The sequence below is a fragment of the Euprymna scolopes genome, chromosome 35 (genome assembly GCF_053919585.1).
Source record: "Euprymna scolopes isolate OS-2025 chromosome 35, ASM5391958v1, whole genome shotgun sequence".
In the NCBI taxonomy this organism is placed as follows: Eukaryota; Metazoa; Mollusca; class Cephalopoda; order Sepiida; family Sepiolidae; genus Euprymna; species Euprymna scolopes.
The window spans coordinates 27,702,467-27,722,318 of record NC_136516.1 but is presented as its reverse complement, the minus strand read 5'-3'; the positions used below and the strand labels follow the sequence as shown (position 1 = coordinate 27,722,318).

The following is a 19,852-nucleotide window of genomic DNA, read 5'->3' as shown; positions in this document are numbered from 1 at the left end:
ACTATTTATCCATGATTTCTATATATAATATTTATTCATCATTTCTATATATACTATTTATTCATGATTTCTATATATAATATTTATTCATCATTTCTATATATAATATTTATTCATGATTTCTATATATAATATTTATTCATCATTTCTATATATAATATTTATTCATCATTTCTATATATAATATTTATTCATGATTTCTATATATAATATTTATTCATCATTTCTATATATAATATTTATTCATGATTTCTATATATACTATTTATTCATGATTTCTATATATAATATTTATTCATCATTTCTATATATAATATTTATCCATGATTTCTATATATAATATTTATTCATCATTTCTATATATACTATTTATCCATGATTTCTATATATAATATTTATTCATCATTTCTATATATACTATTTATTCATGATTTCTATATATAATATTTATTCATGATTTCTATATATACTATTTATCCATGATTTCTATATATAATATTTATTCATGATTTCTATATATAATATTTATTCATGATTTCTATATATAATATTTATTCATGATTTCTATATATAATATTTATTCATGATTTCTATATATAATATTTATTCATGATTTCTATATATAATATTTATTCATCATTTCTATATATACTATTTATTCATCATTTCTATATATAATATTTATTCATCATTTCTATATATAATATTTATTCATCATTTCTATATATACTATTTATCCATGATTTCTATATATAATATTTATTCATCATTTCTATATATACTATTTATTCATGATTTCTATATATAATATTTATTCATGATTTCTATATATACTATTTATTCATGATTTCTATATATAATATTTATTCATCATTTCTATATATAATATTTATCCATGATTTCTATATATAATATTTATTCATCATTTCTATATATACTATTTATCCATGATTTCTATATATAATATTTATTCATCATTTCTATATATACTATTTATTCATGATTTCTATATATACTATTTATCATGATTTCTATATATAATATTTATTCATCATTTCTATATATAATATTTATTCATCATTTCTATATATAATATTTATCCATGATTTCTATATATAATATTTATTCATCATTTCTATATATAATATTTATTCATGATTTCTATATATAATATTTATTCATCATTTCTATATATAATATTTATCCATGATTTCTATATATAATATTTATTCATCATTTCTATATATACTATTTATTCATGATTTCTATATATAATATTTATTCATCATTTCTATATATAATATTTATTCATCATTTCTATATATAATATTTATCATGATTTCTATATATACTATTTATTCATGATTTCTATATATACTATTTATTCATGATTTCTATATATAATATTTATTCATCATTTCTATATATAATATTTATTCATGATTTCTATATATAATATTTATTCATCATTTCTATATATAATATTTATTCATGATTTCTATATATAATATTTATTCATCATTTCTATATATACTATTTATTCATGATTTCTATATATAATATTTATTCATCATTTCTATATATAATATTTATTCATGATTTCTATATATAATATTTATTCATCATTTCTATATATAATATTTATTCATCATTTCTATATATAATATTTATTCATGATTTCTATATATAATATTTATTCATCATTTCTATATATAATATTTATTCATGATTTCTATATATACTATTTATTCATGATTTCTATATATAATATTTATTCATCATTTCTATATATAATATTTATCCATGATTTCTATATATAATATTTATTCATCATTTCTATATATACTATTTATCCATGATTTCTATATATAATATTTATTCATCATTTCTATATATACTATTTATTCATGATTTCTATATATAATATTTATTCATGATTTCTATATATACTATTTATCCATGATTTCTATATATAATATTTATTCATCATTTCTATATATACTATTTATCCATGATTTCTATATATAATATTTATTCATCATTTCTATATATACTATTTATTCATGATTTCTATATATACTATTTATCATGATTTCTATATATAATATTTATTCATCATTTCTATATATAATATTTATTCATCATTTCTATATATAATATTTATCCATGATTTCTATATATAATATTTATTCATCATTTCTATATATAATATTTATTCATGATTTCTATATATAATATTTATTCATCATTTCTATATATAATATTTATCCATGATTTCTATATATAATATTTAATCATCATTTCTATATATACTATTTATTCATGATTTCTATATATAATATTTATTCATCATTTCTATATATAATATTTATTCATCATTTCTATATATAATATTTATCATGATTTCTATATATACTATTTATTCATGATTTCTATATATACTATTTATTCATGATTTCTATATATAATATTTATTCATCATTTCTATATATAATATTTATTCATGATTTCTATATATAATATTTATTCATCATTTCTATATATAATATTTATTCATGATTTCTATATATAATATTTATTCATCATTTCTATATATACTATTTATTCATGATTTCTATATATAATATTTATTCATCATTTCTATATATAATATTTATTCATGATTTCTATATATAATATTTATTCATCATTTCTATATATAATATTTATTCATCATTTCTATATATAATATTTATTCATGATTTCTATATATAATATTTATTCATCATTTCTATATATAATATTTATTCATGATTTCTATATATACTATTTATTCATGATTTCTATATATAATATTTATTCATCATTTCTATATATAATATTTATCCATGATTTCTATATATAATATTTATTCATCATTTCTATATATACTATTTATTCATGATTTCTATATATAATATTTATTCATCATTTCTATATATAATATTTATCCATGATTTCTATATATACTATTTATTCATGATTTCTATATATACTATTTATTCATGATTTCTATATATAATATTTATTCATCATTTCTATATATAATATTTATTCATGATTTCTATATATAATATTTATTCATCATTTCTATATATAATATTTATCCATGATTTCTATATATAATATTTATTCATCATTTCTATATATAATATTTATTCATCATTTCTATATATAATATTTATTCATGATTTCTATATATAATATTTATTCATCATTTCTATATATAATATTTATTCATGATTTCTATATATAATATTTATTCATGATTTCTATATATACTATTTATTCATGATTTCTATATATAATATTTATTCATCATTTCTATATATAATATTTATTCATGATTTCTATATATAATATTTATTCATCATTTCTATATATAATATTTATCCATGATTTCTATATATAATATTTATTCATCATTTCTATATATAATATTTATTCATCATTTCTATATATAATATTTATTCATGATTTCTATATATAATATTTATTCATCATTTCTATATATAATATTTATTCATGATTTCTATATATAATATTTATTCATGATTTCTATATATACTATTTATTCATGATTTCTATATATAATATTTATTCATCATTTCTATATATAATATTTATTCATGATTTCTATATATACTATTTATCCATGATTTCTATATATAATATTTATTCATCATTTCTATATATACTATTTATTCATCATTTCTATATATAATATTTATCCATGATTTCTATATATAATATTTATTCATCATTTCTATATATAATATTTATTCATCATTTCTATATATAATATTTATCCATGATTTCTATATATAATATTTATTCATCATTTCTATATATAATATTTATTCATCATTTCTATATATAATATTTATCCATGATTTCTATATATAATATTTATTCATCATTTCTATATATAATATTTATTCATCATTTCTATATATAATATTTATTCATCATTTCTATATATAATATTTATTCATCATTTCTATATATAATATTTATTCATCATTTCTATATATAATATTTATCCATGATTTCTATATATAATATTTATTCATCATTTCTATATATAATATTTATTCATCATTTCTATATATAATATTTATCCATGATTTCTATATATAATATTTATTCATCATTTCTATATATAATATTTATTCATCATTTCTATATATAATATTTATTCATCATTTCTATATATAATATTTATTCATCATTTCTATATATAATATTTATTCATCATTTCTATATATAATATTTATCCATGATTTCTATATATAATATTTATTCATCATTTCTATATATAATATTTATTCATCATTTCTATATATAATATTTATCCATGATTTCTATATATAATATTTATTCATCATTTCTATATATAATATTTATTCATCATTTCTATATATACTATTTATCCATGATTTCTATATATAATATTTATTCATCATTTCTATATATAATATTTATTCATCATTTCTATATATAATATTTATCCATGATTTCTATATATAATATTTATTCATCATTTCTATATATAATATTTATTCATCATTTCTATATATAATATTTATTCATGATTTCTATATATAATATTTATTCATCATTTCTATATATAATATTTATTCATGATTTCTATATATAATATTTATTCATCATTTCTATATATAATATTTATTCATGATTTCTATATATAATATTTATTCATCATTTCTATATATAATATTTATTCATGATTTCTATATATACTATTTATTCATGATTTCTATATATACTATTTATTCATCATTTCTATATATAATATTTATTCATGATTTCTATATATAATATTTATTCATCATTTCTATATATAATATTTATTCATCATTTCTATATATACTATTTATCCATGATTTCTATATATAATATTTATTCATCATTTCTATATATACTATTTATCCATGATTTCTATATATAATATTTATTCATCATTTCTATATATACTATTTATTCATGATTTCTATATATAATATTTATTCATCATTTCTATATATACTATTTATTCATGATTTCTATATATAATATTTATTCATCATTTCTATATATAATATTTATTCATCATTTCTATATATACTATTTATCCATGATTTCTATATATAATATTTATTCATCATTTCTATATATAATATTTATTCATGATTTCTATATATAATATTTATTCATCATTTCTATATATACTATTTATTCATGATTTCTATATATAATATTTATTCATCATTTCTATATATACTATTTATTCATCATTTCTATATATAATATTTATTCATCATTTCTATATATAATATTTATTCATCATTTCTATATATACTATTTATCCATGATTTCTATATATAATATTTATTCATCATTTCTATATATACTATTTATTCATGATTTCTATATATAATATTTATTCATCATTTCTATATATACTATTTATTCATGATTTCTATATATAATATTTATACATCATTTCTATATATAATATTTATTCATCATTTCTATATATACTATTTATCCATGATTTCTATATATAATATTTATTCATCATTTCTATATATACTATTTATCCATGATTTCTATATATAATATTTATTCATCATTTCTATATATACTATTTATTCATGATTTCTATATATAATATTTATTCATCATTTCTATATATACTATTTATTCATCATTTCTATATATAATATTTATTCATCATTTCTATATATAATATTTATTCATCATTTCTATATATACTATTTATCCATGATTTCTATATATAATATTTATTCATCATTTCTATATATAATATTTATTCATGATTTCTATATATAATATTTATTCATCATTTCTATATATACTATTTATCCATGATTTCTATATATAATATTTATTCATCATTTCTATATATACTATTTATTCATGATTTCTATATATAATATTTATTCATCATTTCTATATATACTATTTATTCATGATTTCTATATATAATATTTATTCATCATTTCTATATATAATATTTATTCATCATTTCTATATATACTATTTATCCATGATTTCTATATATAATATTTATTCATCATTTCTATATATACTATTTATTCATGATTTCTATATATAATATTTATTCATCATTTCTATATATACTATTTATCCATGATTTCTATATATAATATTTATTCATCATTTCTATATATACTATTTATTCATGATTTCTATATATAATATTTATTCATCATTTCTATATATAATATTTATTCATCATTTCTATATATACTATTTATTCATGAGTAACTTCATTTGCATATTACATTAAAGTAACCTCATTTGCATATTACATTAAAGTAACTTCATTTGCATATTACATTAAAGTAACCTCATTTGCATATTACATTAAAGAAAATCTATTTTAATAATAAGCTCAATGTTATTAATTGTTTGTTGCAATAGAATCGTTTTAATTGTTCTGTTTAGAAATATTATTTTAAGTTGATTCATTTAATTTATTTATAATTTATTGTATTTTCAAAAACGTAATATAAAATATGATAGTGTTAATACAGATCTCAACATGTGACAATGTTGATGGAAGTGATTAAACTGTTTTTTATTATTATTTTTTATTTTCATTATTACGCATATAAACTAGAAGATGTACCCAGCGTTGGCCAGTATTAAATGTAGCGTTAAATTCCTTTAAAAAAAATCAAGCAAAAATAAAAAAGGAACTGACACATGTGCTCGTGAGTTTTGTTTTTTAAATAGTTCATTTCTTGTATGTAAAAAAAAAAACTGAAGCTGAGATCGAAACCAAAACCTAAAGACAATGAGTCAAGTATGATAACCATTAGGCCAGCTTGACACGATCTTTAAAAAGTGTTTTTAAACCTACTTATCCTTAACATAAGGACTCTATCATGTGAAACAGTTGACAAACAGATAAAAATTTGATCCCCCCCCCCCACATACAAATTTTTCGATTTTGACCTCTTAGCAGCCCTTTTTTCCGGATGAAAACCGATTAAAATGTTTCCCACATGTCTGAATACCCTATATACCAAATTTTAATCTGTAGATAAAAAAAAATCCGTTGAGTATATAGGTTGAGAGTTGTCCTCTCACACACATACACACACACACACACACAAACAGTCTCACTTTTATATTCCCTGAACAAAGCTTCTTTCTTAGAACTGCACGCCTGTGGAACTCTGTTCCGTCTGCCTGCTTCCCTCCTGACTACAACTTGGATGTCTTCAAGTCCAACGTAAACAAATTCCTGATGAACTGCCCCCTTAAGTAGACACTCTAAAATATCCACACTAACGTACTGTACTTACAATAACCCTTATCCATGAGTGGCTTCCGGGCCTTGATAATTGGTGACCACCTTGTAAAAAAAAAAAAAAAAAAATATATAGATTGAAATATTGAAATATATGGGTTCTTTTATTAGAGTAGTGGCTCCTTCTGTGAAATACTGTCTCTCTTGTGTTTTAGGTGCGCAACTGAACTATGTCCATTTATTGTTCACGTGTTTTCATTTTGTTTTACTCTTAAAAAATAAACTGAGGACATACGTTTCATGTTGCTGCACTACTTGTTTCTATCGTTCTTTTGACAAGACTTTTTTTAATTCATGTAGTTTTTTCATAATTGTAATCTATTTGTGTTGGCAATGGTGCATTGTCTTGGTGAAAAAACACTTTTTTCTTCTTCGTTCATAATCATTTTATTGATGAGTTCTTCCTTCAAACTTCCTTCACTCATTCTATATAAGATTTCCTATTTCTAAAGGTAATCCAAAAAATGTGGAATCCTAAAACAGGTCTGATGCTACCAGATCAGGCTGTCTAAAGATACTGGCTTCCTAACCTCAAATGCACCAAACATTGTGTAGTGTACTGTAGCAGTGAGTGTATATACATTTGTACATATGTGTCACGTCTAATCTAGAGTTTGTTGTGTGTTTAGGTTCAAAAGTGAGTCGCCAACCTGATAGGTTCTGAACTATCATCTGAGCTTCAACCTTTGTCCCATCTGCCTGTTTTACAAGTATTTTAATGGTGAATGATCTGACAAACTACAAGCACTTGTACCCCCTCAATGTAAATACCTCCGACAAACCCAACAAGACACAAAATCCCACCCCTACACAGTAGAGATCCCTAGATGTAAGAAAGCCAATAGTTTCTTCCTCAAAACTGTTAGACTTTGGAACTCCCTTCGGGGATCCTGCTTTCTCAACTGTACTGACATGCAGAAGTTCAAGTGTAATGTGAACAGACATCTTGCTGCTCAACTCCCTACATAGTACCCCTGCAACTTATGTCCCTGATAGTAGCCTCCTACATCAAAGTGGCAATGTGCCTTGTTTGGGGTAAAATTAGATTAAAAAAAATACATTTAAGTACAGTTCATGACAGGACAAGAATATACATAAATATCTTCTTGTTCCCTTGGTTACTTCGGATCAAACTGCAAGTCATTGTACTAACAATACTTATAATGAAACAAGCATCTGCAAGTTCCTGGCCACCAAGAATAGCACTTATTTGGGTTTTATTATACATTGGCCAATGAAGAAACATTCCTGGTCCATCTTTGGTCTTGATTTGATGGATCCTTGCAAAAGCTGCAAATAAAGGTTTGTCCAACTCGAAGTCTTGGTGGTATTTACAGCAACTTTATTTACAGAATGTTCCCCACATCAGAAAGCTGCAACGCTGGTCCTAGAATTTTACATTCAACATTTTCCCCTACTTGGAGCCATTACTGTCTGTGGACCATCTTTTCTCTGGCTACCGACTCGGTCTGCACTTTCTGACTCCCAACTCTTGACTTACTGATATGTGTCTTCCAAGACCTCTCCTAAGATCCATGTTATCTTAAGTGACCTCTACATCAGACCATGTCAAGCTCGAAACATTAGACCTATTTTTAAATCTATTATTTAGATCTATACATTAGACTCTAAAGGTCAGACCTATTTTTAAATTATTGTTTGTGTTCTAACATTCTTTTCTATTAAAACATCTTAATATAAATAATTTTATCTATAAATATTTATTTCGCTATGATAACATTCTTTCTGATATTCTGTTTTTATAAATATCATAATGATCATAATAATAATTGTTGACGAGCACATTTTCGGTGTTGCCCGGCTGATATCTAACAATTAATGTTATTGTTTTTTTCCTTTCCCTTTGCAAAACTCAAATATTATCTGCAAAGTCAAAAAACAAAAGCAACAATTTTCCTCTACAAAACAACCAAACCAAACACTATGGATAAATATTTGAAATTATAAACAACTTTTTCCAAAATTACTGGATTCCGCATTAAATAACCTGATAAATGGTTGGTATGCTGTAAAACAATCAAACCAAACACCATGAATAAATATTTGAACAAATTAAAGAACTTGAAGCTGTAACACAAAAAAGGAAGGAAGAAAAAAAAAGTTATAATAAAAAAAAGACAACGCAGTCAATAACACGCAATAACCGTCTCCAAGGATTTTTGTCACCATCCTTCCATGTTCTTCCTGTGGCCTCCTTTTATGCAGCTGAGTGGCGAGATTTTGCACATGAACTGCGAGACTTTCTGTCACTTTGTGGGACCGTCCAGTTATAAAAGCTGTGAGTGCCACCATCTTGATTTTTTTCTTTCCTTCCCCCGACAGTTCAACTACACATCTGCACACACACATTAATGATAAGCCACAATTTTCCTTAGAGAAACATAAGCAACTTTTTTTCTAAAATTACTGGATTCCGGATTAAATAATCTGAAAAACGATTGATATGCCGTAAAACAAAAACATCTAAATGGAACCAAACTAGGGAGGCTAAAAAGTTGCTTGCAGATATTTGCGTCTTTGTTCGTTTTCACTTATCTGACTGCTAATTTGACTATAGTGGATCCATATCTCATATAATGCATCCGAACCTCTCTGGACGGCCATTAAATTTGGAAGACACTGAGTCGGTCATAATAACAGCAGGGAACCTCGTATCTGTAGGACCATTACATGTTTTCGAATTAACAAATCGAATTCTGAGTGGTCAACCTCCAAACTAGTTTCCAAACTCTTTTCATATGGACACTTTTATTAATAGTACACACATAAAACTCTAGTCCTCTTCAAAGTAATCTCCTCTGGCTGCAATGCACTTGTTGTACCGCTCCAACAACTTCTGGAAAGCCCCATGGAAGTCGACTTGTGTGAGCATGTCAATGACCTTTGTCATAACCTCTTTTATCTCCTCAATTGTCTCTAAGGTTTTCCTTGAGTTTAGGGAATAATCAAAAGTCATAAGGGAGCAAAGTTTGGACTATAAGAAGGGTAGGGAACTGTCTTGATTCCCATCTTGATCAAATAGTCTGTGGCAAGGATGGAGCACCCTTGGGGCAAACTTTGCGCAAATCTTCAGCATCTTCAGTTCCTCGTGAATAATTGTGTGTACAGTTCCTAAAATGTGAACTTATTATCTCTATAGACTCACAACAGTCCTTATCCATGAAATTCTTTATTTGCCCAATCAACTCTGGTATTCTGACTTCCTTACTCCTCCCACACCTTTCATTATCCCTCACAGACTTTCTGCTTTCCTTGAATCTCTTATGCCACTCAAAAACTGATGCTCAATTCATGCAAGATGGTACAAAAACAGTCTGAAGCATTCCATACGTTTCTGTGGCATTTTTCCAAGTTTAAAACATAATTTTATTGCATATCTTTCTTCTAAAGTGTCCTCACGTCCAGATTGTGTTTTTCAAATTCACCAGCTTTGACAATCAGGCTTTAGTAGAATGTATTCCAATTCCTGCTGTAGCTTTTGATTTGAACCTGAAATCATAGAAATTGGGCAGTCATCCAATAAAATGTATAGCAGTAACATAGTGAATTTTCAAGAGTCCACAACAATTTTAAATACAAAAAGTCTAGAAACTTATTGAATGCACCTCACATTTCCAATTTCTTGTGTAATTTCTCTTCTTTTGGTCAAATATCTCACACTTGCAGCAAAAGCTTATTATTTGCGTTCATTTCAAACATTTAATCCACTAAATGTACAATCGTGTATTATTTTTTTATTGGAATTCTTTAAGATGAGTTATTTGTGTATTTATTTATTTATTTATTTGTTTTGTTTATTTGTTTGTTTGCTTGTTTATTTATTTATTTGTTTGCTTATTTGTTTATTTATTTATTTGTTTGTTTATTTATTTGTTATTTATTTGCGGATGGTATCTTCATCTTCATAGTTATTCTTTAAGATGAGTAATTTGTGTATTTATTTGTTTATTTCATTTTTTGTTTGTTTGTTTGCTTGTTTATTTATTTATTTCTTTGTTTGCTTAATTGTTTATTTGTTTGTTTATTTATTTGTTATTTATTTGCGGATGGTATCTTCATCTTCATAGTTATTCTTTAAGATGAGTAATTTGTGTATTTATTTGTTTATTTCATTTGTTTACTTGTTTGTTTGCTTGTTTATTTATTTATTTCTTTGTTTGCTTAATTGTTTATTTGTTTGTTTATTTATTACTTATTTATTTGCGGATGGTATCTTCATCTTCATAGTTATTCTTTAAGATGAGTAATTTGTGTATTTATTTATTTATTTGTTTGTTTGCTCATTTGTTTGTTTGTTTGTTTATTTGTTTGTTTGTTTATTTATTTGTTTATTTATTTGTTTGTTTATTTGTTCATTTATTTATTTTTTTATTTATTTATTTGTTTATTTATTTATTTGTTTATTTATTTATTTATTTATTTGTTTATTTATTTATTTGTTTGTTTATTTGTTTATTTATTTATTTGTTTATTTATTTATTTATTTATTTATTTGTTTGTTTGTTTATTTGTTTGTTTATTTATTTATTTGTTTGTTTGCTCATTTGTTTGTTTGTTTGTTTATTTATTTGTTTGTTTATTTGTTTGTTTGTTTATTTGTTTATTTATTTGTTTGTTTATTTGTTTATTTATTTGTTTGTTTATTTGTTTATTTGTTCATTTATTTATTTTTTTATTTATTTATTTATTTATTTATTTGTTTATTTATTTATTTATTTATTTATTTATTTGTTTATTTATTTATTTGTTTGTTTATTTGTTTATTTATTTGTTTGTTTATTTATTTGTTTGTTTATTTATTTGTTTGTTTGCTCATTTGTTTGTTTGTTTATTTATTTATTTATTTATTTGTTTGTTTATTTGTTCATTTATTTATTTATTTGTTTGTTTATTTGTTTATTTATTTATTTGTTTATTTATTTGTTTGTTTATTTATTTGTTTATTTATTTGTTTGTTTATTTGTTTATTTATTTATTTGTTTGTTTATTTATTTGTTTGTTTATTTGTTTGTTTATTTATTTATTTGTTTGTTTGCTCATTTGTTTATTTGTTTATTTATTTATTTATTTATTTATTTGTTTATTTATTTGTTTATTTATTTGTTTATTTATTTGTTGATTTGTTGATGGTATCCTCATCTTCATAGTTATTCTTTCACCATATTTTGGCCAACAACTCATCTTCTGTTCTTCTTCAGGTGAAACAACAACAACAATGAAGATGAGGATAACAGCCCGCAAATAAATAAATAAATAAATAAATAAATGAACAAATAAATAAATAAATAAATAAATAAATGAACAAATAAATAAATAAATAAATAAATAAATGAACAAATAAACAAACAAATAAATTAACAAATAAATAAATAAATAAATAAACAAATAAACAAATAAATAAATAAATAAATGAACAAATAAATAAATAAACAAATAAATAAATAAATAAATAAATAAATGAACAAATAAATAAATAAATAAATAAACAAATAAACAAATAAATAAATAAATAAATGAACAAATAAATAAATAAATAAACAAATAAATAAATAAATAAATAAATAAATAAACAAATAAATAAATAAACAAATAAATAAATAAACAAATAAATAAATAAACAAATAAATAAATAAACAAATAAATAAATAAACAAATAAACAAATAAATAAATAAATAAACAAATAAATAAATAAATAAATGAACAAATAAATAAATGAACAAATAAATAAATGAACAAATAAATAAATAAATAAATGAACAAATAAATAAATAAATAAATAAATAAACAAATAAACAAATAAATAAATAAATAAATGAACAAATAAATAAATAAATAAATAAATAAATGAACAAACAAATAAATGAATAAATAAATGAATAAATAAATAAATAAATAAATAAACAAATAAATAAATAAACAAATAAACAAATAAATAAATAAATAAATGAACAAATAAATAAATAAATAAATAAATAAATAAACAAATAAATAAATAAATAAATAAATAAATAAACAAATAAACAAATAAATAAATAAACAAATAAATAAATAAATAAATGAACAAATAAATAAATAAATAAATAAATGAACAAATAAATAAATAAATAAATAAATAAACAAATAAACAAATAAATAAATAAACAAATAAATAAATAAATAAACAAATAAACAAATAAATAAATAAATAAATGAACAAATAAATGAACAAATAAATAAATAAATGAACAAATAAATAAATAAATAAATAAATAAATGAACAAATAAATAAATAAATAAATGAACAAATAAATAAATAAATAAATAAATAAATGAACAAATAAATAAATAAATAAATAAATAAATAAACAAATAAATAAATAAATAAATAAATAAATGAACAAATAAATAAATAAATGAACAAATAAATAAATAAATAAATAAATAAATAAACAAATAAATAAATAAATAAATACACTTCGTGCATGTTTAGAATATTTGACTCCCCGGAAATGTCAGATACGTCCACTAATAATAATCATATCGTATGAATCCGACGAGTCTATTGTTGGCATTGGTTTCTCTGATATTTTTTATTAGTCAGAATTCTTTCTAGAAAGACATCAGGTTCTTACGGGATGAACTGCATGAAGGTTGCCAACATCCTAAATGAAAGTGATCACCGTCACCTCCCAGATAAGTCCACTAGTAAATTATGAATAAAAAAAACAAAAAAAACTGAAAATTAAAAAAAAAAAAGGAATCACGTTAATAAATACGTTTCTCTTTTTACAGATGAACCAAATTTCTGCCGGCGTTAAAGCATTGGCAAAAGTCCGACATGGTTGGCTGCATCGTGCAGACTTACTGATTCGAGCCTCACGGCATTATGAAGGAGCTGCTCAGATATTAATTCGACATGCTGTCATGACGGGAAGAAAAGTAAGAACCATTTAGCATTTCAAATGTTGTGTTTCACATTTAGATAAAACTAACAGGGCTACCCGGCGTTGCCTGAAGAAAAAATTTTAACATATTTCTATTAAAACTTCTGCCTACCTCTCTTTCCCCCTCCTCTATTCCAGTCCCTGTTTCTCCAAATCACTCTTCGTCCTCCACGCAGCCTCTCTAGCTGAACATACACGCACCAATACACATACAACTGCTCTTTATATAATAGATTAGAATTAGTCGGCATTTTCTTTCCAAGTTAGTGCATGATAACACTGAAAAACCGCCCCCTGACAAAACCTGGCCTGGTTGACGTTAACAGAACTTGTGACACAGTATTAGGCTGTTCTTGTTTCCCTGGTTACTTTGGAACAAACTGCAATAAAAATCATTGTACGAATAATACTTGCGATGAAACAAGCACCTGCCAACTCCTGGCCACCAATTACACATGCATATGCAAAGATGGGTACAGCGATCCTACGCCGAGTATCGGAAATTGCACAAGTAAGTAATTTTAACATGAGTGCATCTACAAGAGGCTAAGTAGTCGGGTTTTTACTTGTTTTTTTTTTTACATAGGAGTCACTACTTATCAATGTCTGGAGGCCACTCGAGGATAAGGGTTATTGCGTGTACAGTAATCAATGAGATAATATCGTAGTAATCGTTAGTAAATTGGATTACTTAAGGGGGCGGTTTATTAGGAACTTGTTTATGTTGGGCTTGAAGGGTACAGCGATCCTATGCCGAGCATCGGAAATCGCACAAGTAAGTAATTTATAAGAAATAAATAATCTATAAGAAGTTAAGTAGTCAGTTTCTCAGGCTTAAACTTTGTTGGTCATGTTTATTTATCTACTAGTAAGGCTCTCCGGCATTGGCCGGGGCACAAGTGTAACATATTTCTACTTCTCTCGTTCCCCCTCCTGTTTCCCTTTCCTCTCCCCAAACTCCTCATTCTTCTCTGCCATGTCTATTTCTCTTTAGTTAGACATACACACGCACATACACACAGAAAACTGGAATCCTAGGAAGATCTCTATCATTCCAATAATTATACGAGAAACTGAACTCATGAAAACGAATTTCAAAATCTACCTGGCAAATATACCCAGTGAACCAAGTGCAAGAGAGATTCAAGCAATTGCGCTTTAAGGAACGGTTAGAATCATATAAAGATCTCTCAGTTGGAATATATGAGATAGCGGGCGAATGTCTGGCATTTTGGAGGATGCCCCATCCCCAGCTTGAAAAAAAATGATAAGAAAATTGAAAAAAAAACCATAAATAACATAGTAGTCGGTATATTTTTTCCAAATCAGTACATATGTATGAAATGTATATGTATGTATGTATGTATGTATGTATGTATGTATGTATGTATGTATATGTGTGTATATCTGTATAATATATGCATAAAAAATATATATAAAAAATAATTATGAGTTTGGTTGGGCTTAAAAACCACTTTTGAGCAGCTCACCGCTAGCAGTATCAGAATTTTTGTAGGAATTTTTGACACCCCTAACACGAAACTGCGAATACAATATAAAAATCTCGTAATTTCTCTGTTAAAAGTGGGTTATTTATTTTCTTTATGGATTATACTTCCAAAATAAACTATTACAGTTGTTTTAAAAGTAATAAAAATATTTTTATTTTTTTTTTAAAACAGTAATGAATTTTCCGAACTCAATATTTTTCAATTTTTAAACTCAATATTTTTAAATTTTTAAATTTTAAAAATCTATCAAAATTTTTCTATTGATTCTATTTTTACGATATTTTCAGGGTCAATGTGAAATTTTATGTTCTTTCCAATAAACCGAATATAATATTTTAGACAAACGTTTTTTTTAAATTCACGCCCCCCCATTTTCACGCCCCCCCATTTTCACGCCCCCCCCCATTTTGAAATGTCTATTAAAAAGTAAATAATTAATTTATGTTTAATAGGTTTATATATCACAAATTGAAGAGAAAAGGTCAATAAATAATATATTCAAATTTAAAACAAAAAAAAAAATCAGTTTTTTAGAAATTTACCTGTAAAGTCCGAAGTTTAAAACCTTATTTTATAAGAACACATTTTTTCTTTTTGTCTTTTTTTTTTTTTTTAATGAAACCTTGGTCCTTGCTCCTTTAATTGAAAAAAAAATTAGGGCTTGAATTACATTTTTCGAGGAGTTATAAGCTTAGAAAGATAGGGGGTCGAATAATTTACGCCTCTCATTTTGAAATGTCTATTAAAAAGTAAATAATTAATTTATGTTTAATAGGTTTATATATCACAAATTGAAGAGAAAAGGTCAATAAATAATATATTCAAATTTAAAACAAAAAAAAAAATCAGTTTTTTAGAAATTTACCTGTAAAGTCCGAAGTTTAAAACCTTTTTAAAAAAAAAAAAACACATTGTTTTTTTTTTTTTTTTTTTTTAAATAAAACCTTGGTCCTTACTCCTTTAATTGAAAAAAGAAATTAGGGCTTGAATTACATTTTTCGAGGAGTTATAAGCTTGGAAAGATGGGGTGGAATTATTCACTATTTTCACGAAATTTCTGACACTGCTAGCTCACCGCTGAGTTGTATGCATGCCTTGATTTTCTAATGTTATATTATGTAATGGCAATATTCAAGAACAAATCTGCTGCCATCATATATATATATATATATATATATATATATATATATATATATATACTAGTAAAAGTACCCGTCGTTGACTGGGTTCAAAAACACCCTACAGAAAATGGACTTTGATTTATTAAAGTATGATAGGTTATGAAAAGGAAGGGTTATAAAGAGTATCAAAACCAAAGCAAAATATGATGAAAGTAAAAATAAAATAGATAAACCCCATAATTTATTATACCATACCTGTTCACACTGAAACACTTATCACAATATTCTGTGGATCTATATTAAAGAACCTTGTTAAACTTTGTGACATATTTCCATTCTATGGAGGTCAGGCGCGAACGAACACCCCATAATTTTATTATACCATATTTCTTCAAACTGAAACATAATTATCAAAGTATACTTACGCAGATAGATATGAAAAGTCTTTATTAAAGTTTGTGCCTATTTCCATTCTATGGAGGCCAGGTGCGAACACAGACCCCACAATTTTATTATACCATCCCTATTTAAGTTAAAACATACTTATCAAAGTATTCTTACGTACATCTATATCAAAAACACTTGTAAACGTTTTTTTTTTAATTTTTAAATTTTTTATTTCTATACTTTGTGGACCAGGCGCGAACGCAGACCCCACAATTTTAATGAACCACCATTCTGCAGGATCAAATATATCCATTCCTGTGGCTCGATACATCTTCTATCATTATATGTAATCAGTTTTTTAAAATAGTCAACCATATAGGAGCCTATTCGTGACCACACACACACACCCACACATTCAGCTTTATATTATATATATATATATAATATTTGCATGACAAATAATTATGTTTCTTTTTAATCTTTTCAGTTTGTGACGTTTAAGAATTGCCCATTACCAGATTATGAGCATTGGATAAAAGCCGAATGTCCTGCTCGCTTGGACCTGAGTGGGGGTTGGTCAGACACGCCTCCCATAACCTATGAACACGGCGGAGCTGTTACAGGTGTGTCAATTACTATCAACGGAAAAGTAAGCAAACATTTCTATCCAATAAGTCACGGAATAAACGTTATGTCGACATCCCTTCTTTCGTATGACGTTCAGGCGACTACATTGTCCGAAATCTACACAAATGATTTGTTTATAATGGTGAAATCTTTTTGTGTAGAACCATCCACACTTTTTGGCGCCACTGCTAAATTCAGTCGGTGCACATGATTGCCACAAGACAAAGCAGATTTCAGGTTTTTACATCAGTTTTCCTTTTCCTAAATGCACGTTTTAACGAAGACTGACAATGCATCTTTCCCACGTCCCCAGATATCAACCTGGAAATTTCTACATCCCAGAACAATATATACGTTATCCTACATGTAGCGCCTGGTGTTCCCAAATGGTCACTCATCTGGTATTGACCAGACTCAACGTTACTTATGTTGTATCAGCAGAACAAAGGTATAAGAAATGGGGTTGATGGAAAGATAATGAAGAAGAAGGCATTCACTAAGACACACAAAAGAAAGCTGAAATAGGATTGTTAATCAAGCTGTGGCAATAATAGGGACAAAAGATTGGACAATAGAGGTTATATATTTAGGATTCATTTACGGACAATTTTAGGAGTGGCAGTAAGTTTTGCAACAGTCAGGAACAATTAATGGACAGTATTGAGTTTGCGACAGTTGTTGACAATTTACAGTTTGGGTGAGTAGAAAGAAAGTAATGGCTCAGGGCAGATTGGGAAAAGTTGACGGCAACTGACGAACAGGGCCTCGACAGTGCTTCAAGGGTCATTTTCCGTGATGGTGTCATGCACGCAATCAGATTTACAGAATTGAATTTGTGCTTGGAGCTGTTTTTAATTGTTTTAGTTGTGAACCTGTGCACCCCCCACCCTCTCCTCAGAAGCTGCCAACGTGAAAGACAATGCCATGGCCAGAAGAAAAGATGAAAGAGACTAAATGCACGGCACACAGCGTTCACGTTGGTGATTGTTGTTGAGCAATGTAACACATGGTTGCATGTAAACTCTGGAATGTGTTAGTTGGTATAACAAGGAAATTTCCATTCATAAACAAAGGTTAGAAATTTTAGCGCTCAATGGAGTGATGTAATGAAATGAGCAGTGACGCACAGGGTAGTCTTTAGTCTGTCGATCAGTATGGTTCGAAAAATGAAATGTAGATGCTATTGACAGGACCTTAACAACACAACTCGTGCTAGCTGACTAGGCTGTTTGAAGATACTGGTTTCCTGACCTAAAATGCACCAAACATTGATGTTATTGTTTTTCTCCTTTCCCCTTGCAAAACTCAGTCATGTTCTGCAAAGCCAGTTTTTTTCTACAAAACAACCAAACCAAAAACAATGAATAAATATTTGAAAATATAAACAATTTAAAGCATAAAAACTTTTTTTCCCAAAATTATTGGATTTGATGTCTAAAAAAAAACGTGCGGCAAAAAGTTATACTTATGTAGCTTTTTTGCTTTGGTCTGTTGAATGGGACGGGTATGTCTTCAGAGATCTTTTTCCTTTTCTATGGGGGCTGGAGGAATACTAAGATGGCATGTGAAGATATTAAGAGAGATTTCAATAAAAAGTAAAAATAATGATGATTGTTGAGAATTTAAGTAAATTAGTTGTCGTATCCAGCATTCAATATATCACAACTGTCTTTAAAAAAAATACTAAATCTTTTCCATTTTTTTTTTTTTTATCAGAAACCAGTTGGAGCAAAAGTTAAAAGAATTCAAAAGTGAGTTTTTCTTAACATTTTCATTTGGTTCTTTAATGCATTTTAATGCTAAATTCAATAGATTTTAATAGCCAATGTAATTTTAATGGTCAATTTGATACATTTTAATGATAAATTCAATACTTT

At 24.6% G+C, this 19,852-nt stretch overlaps 1 protein-coding gene across 3 annotated transcripts in view; it reads left to right on the top strand.

The window, feature by feature from the left end:
• The window catches only part of LOC145259761 (L-fucose kinase-like), a 153,427-nt gene that overhangs the window by 111,508 nt on the left and 22,067 nt on the right, over window positions 1-19,852 (top strand). For 2 of the 3 annotated variants that reach the window (XM_080117496.1, XM_080117498.1), the window contains 3 exons: window positions 14,178-14,324; window positions 17,836-17,997; window positions 19,692-19,726. In XM_080117496.1, coding sequence (XP_079973622.1) covers window positions 14,178-14,324; window positions 17,836-17,997; window positions 19,692-19,726 — 344 coding nt within the window. The remainder of the gene's footprint in view (window positions 1-14,177; window positions 14,325-17,835; window positions 17,998-19,691; window positions 19,727-19,852) is intronic. The other variant, XM_080117497.1, reaches the window with a different exon arrangement.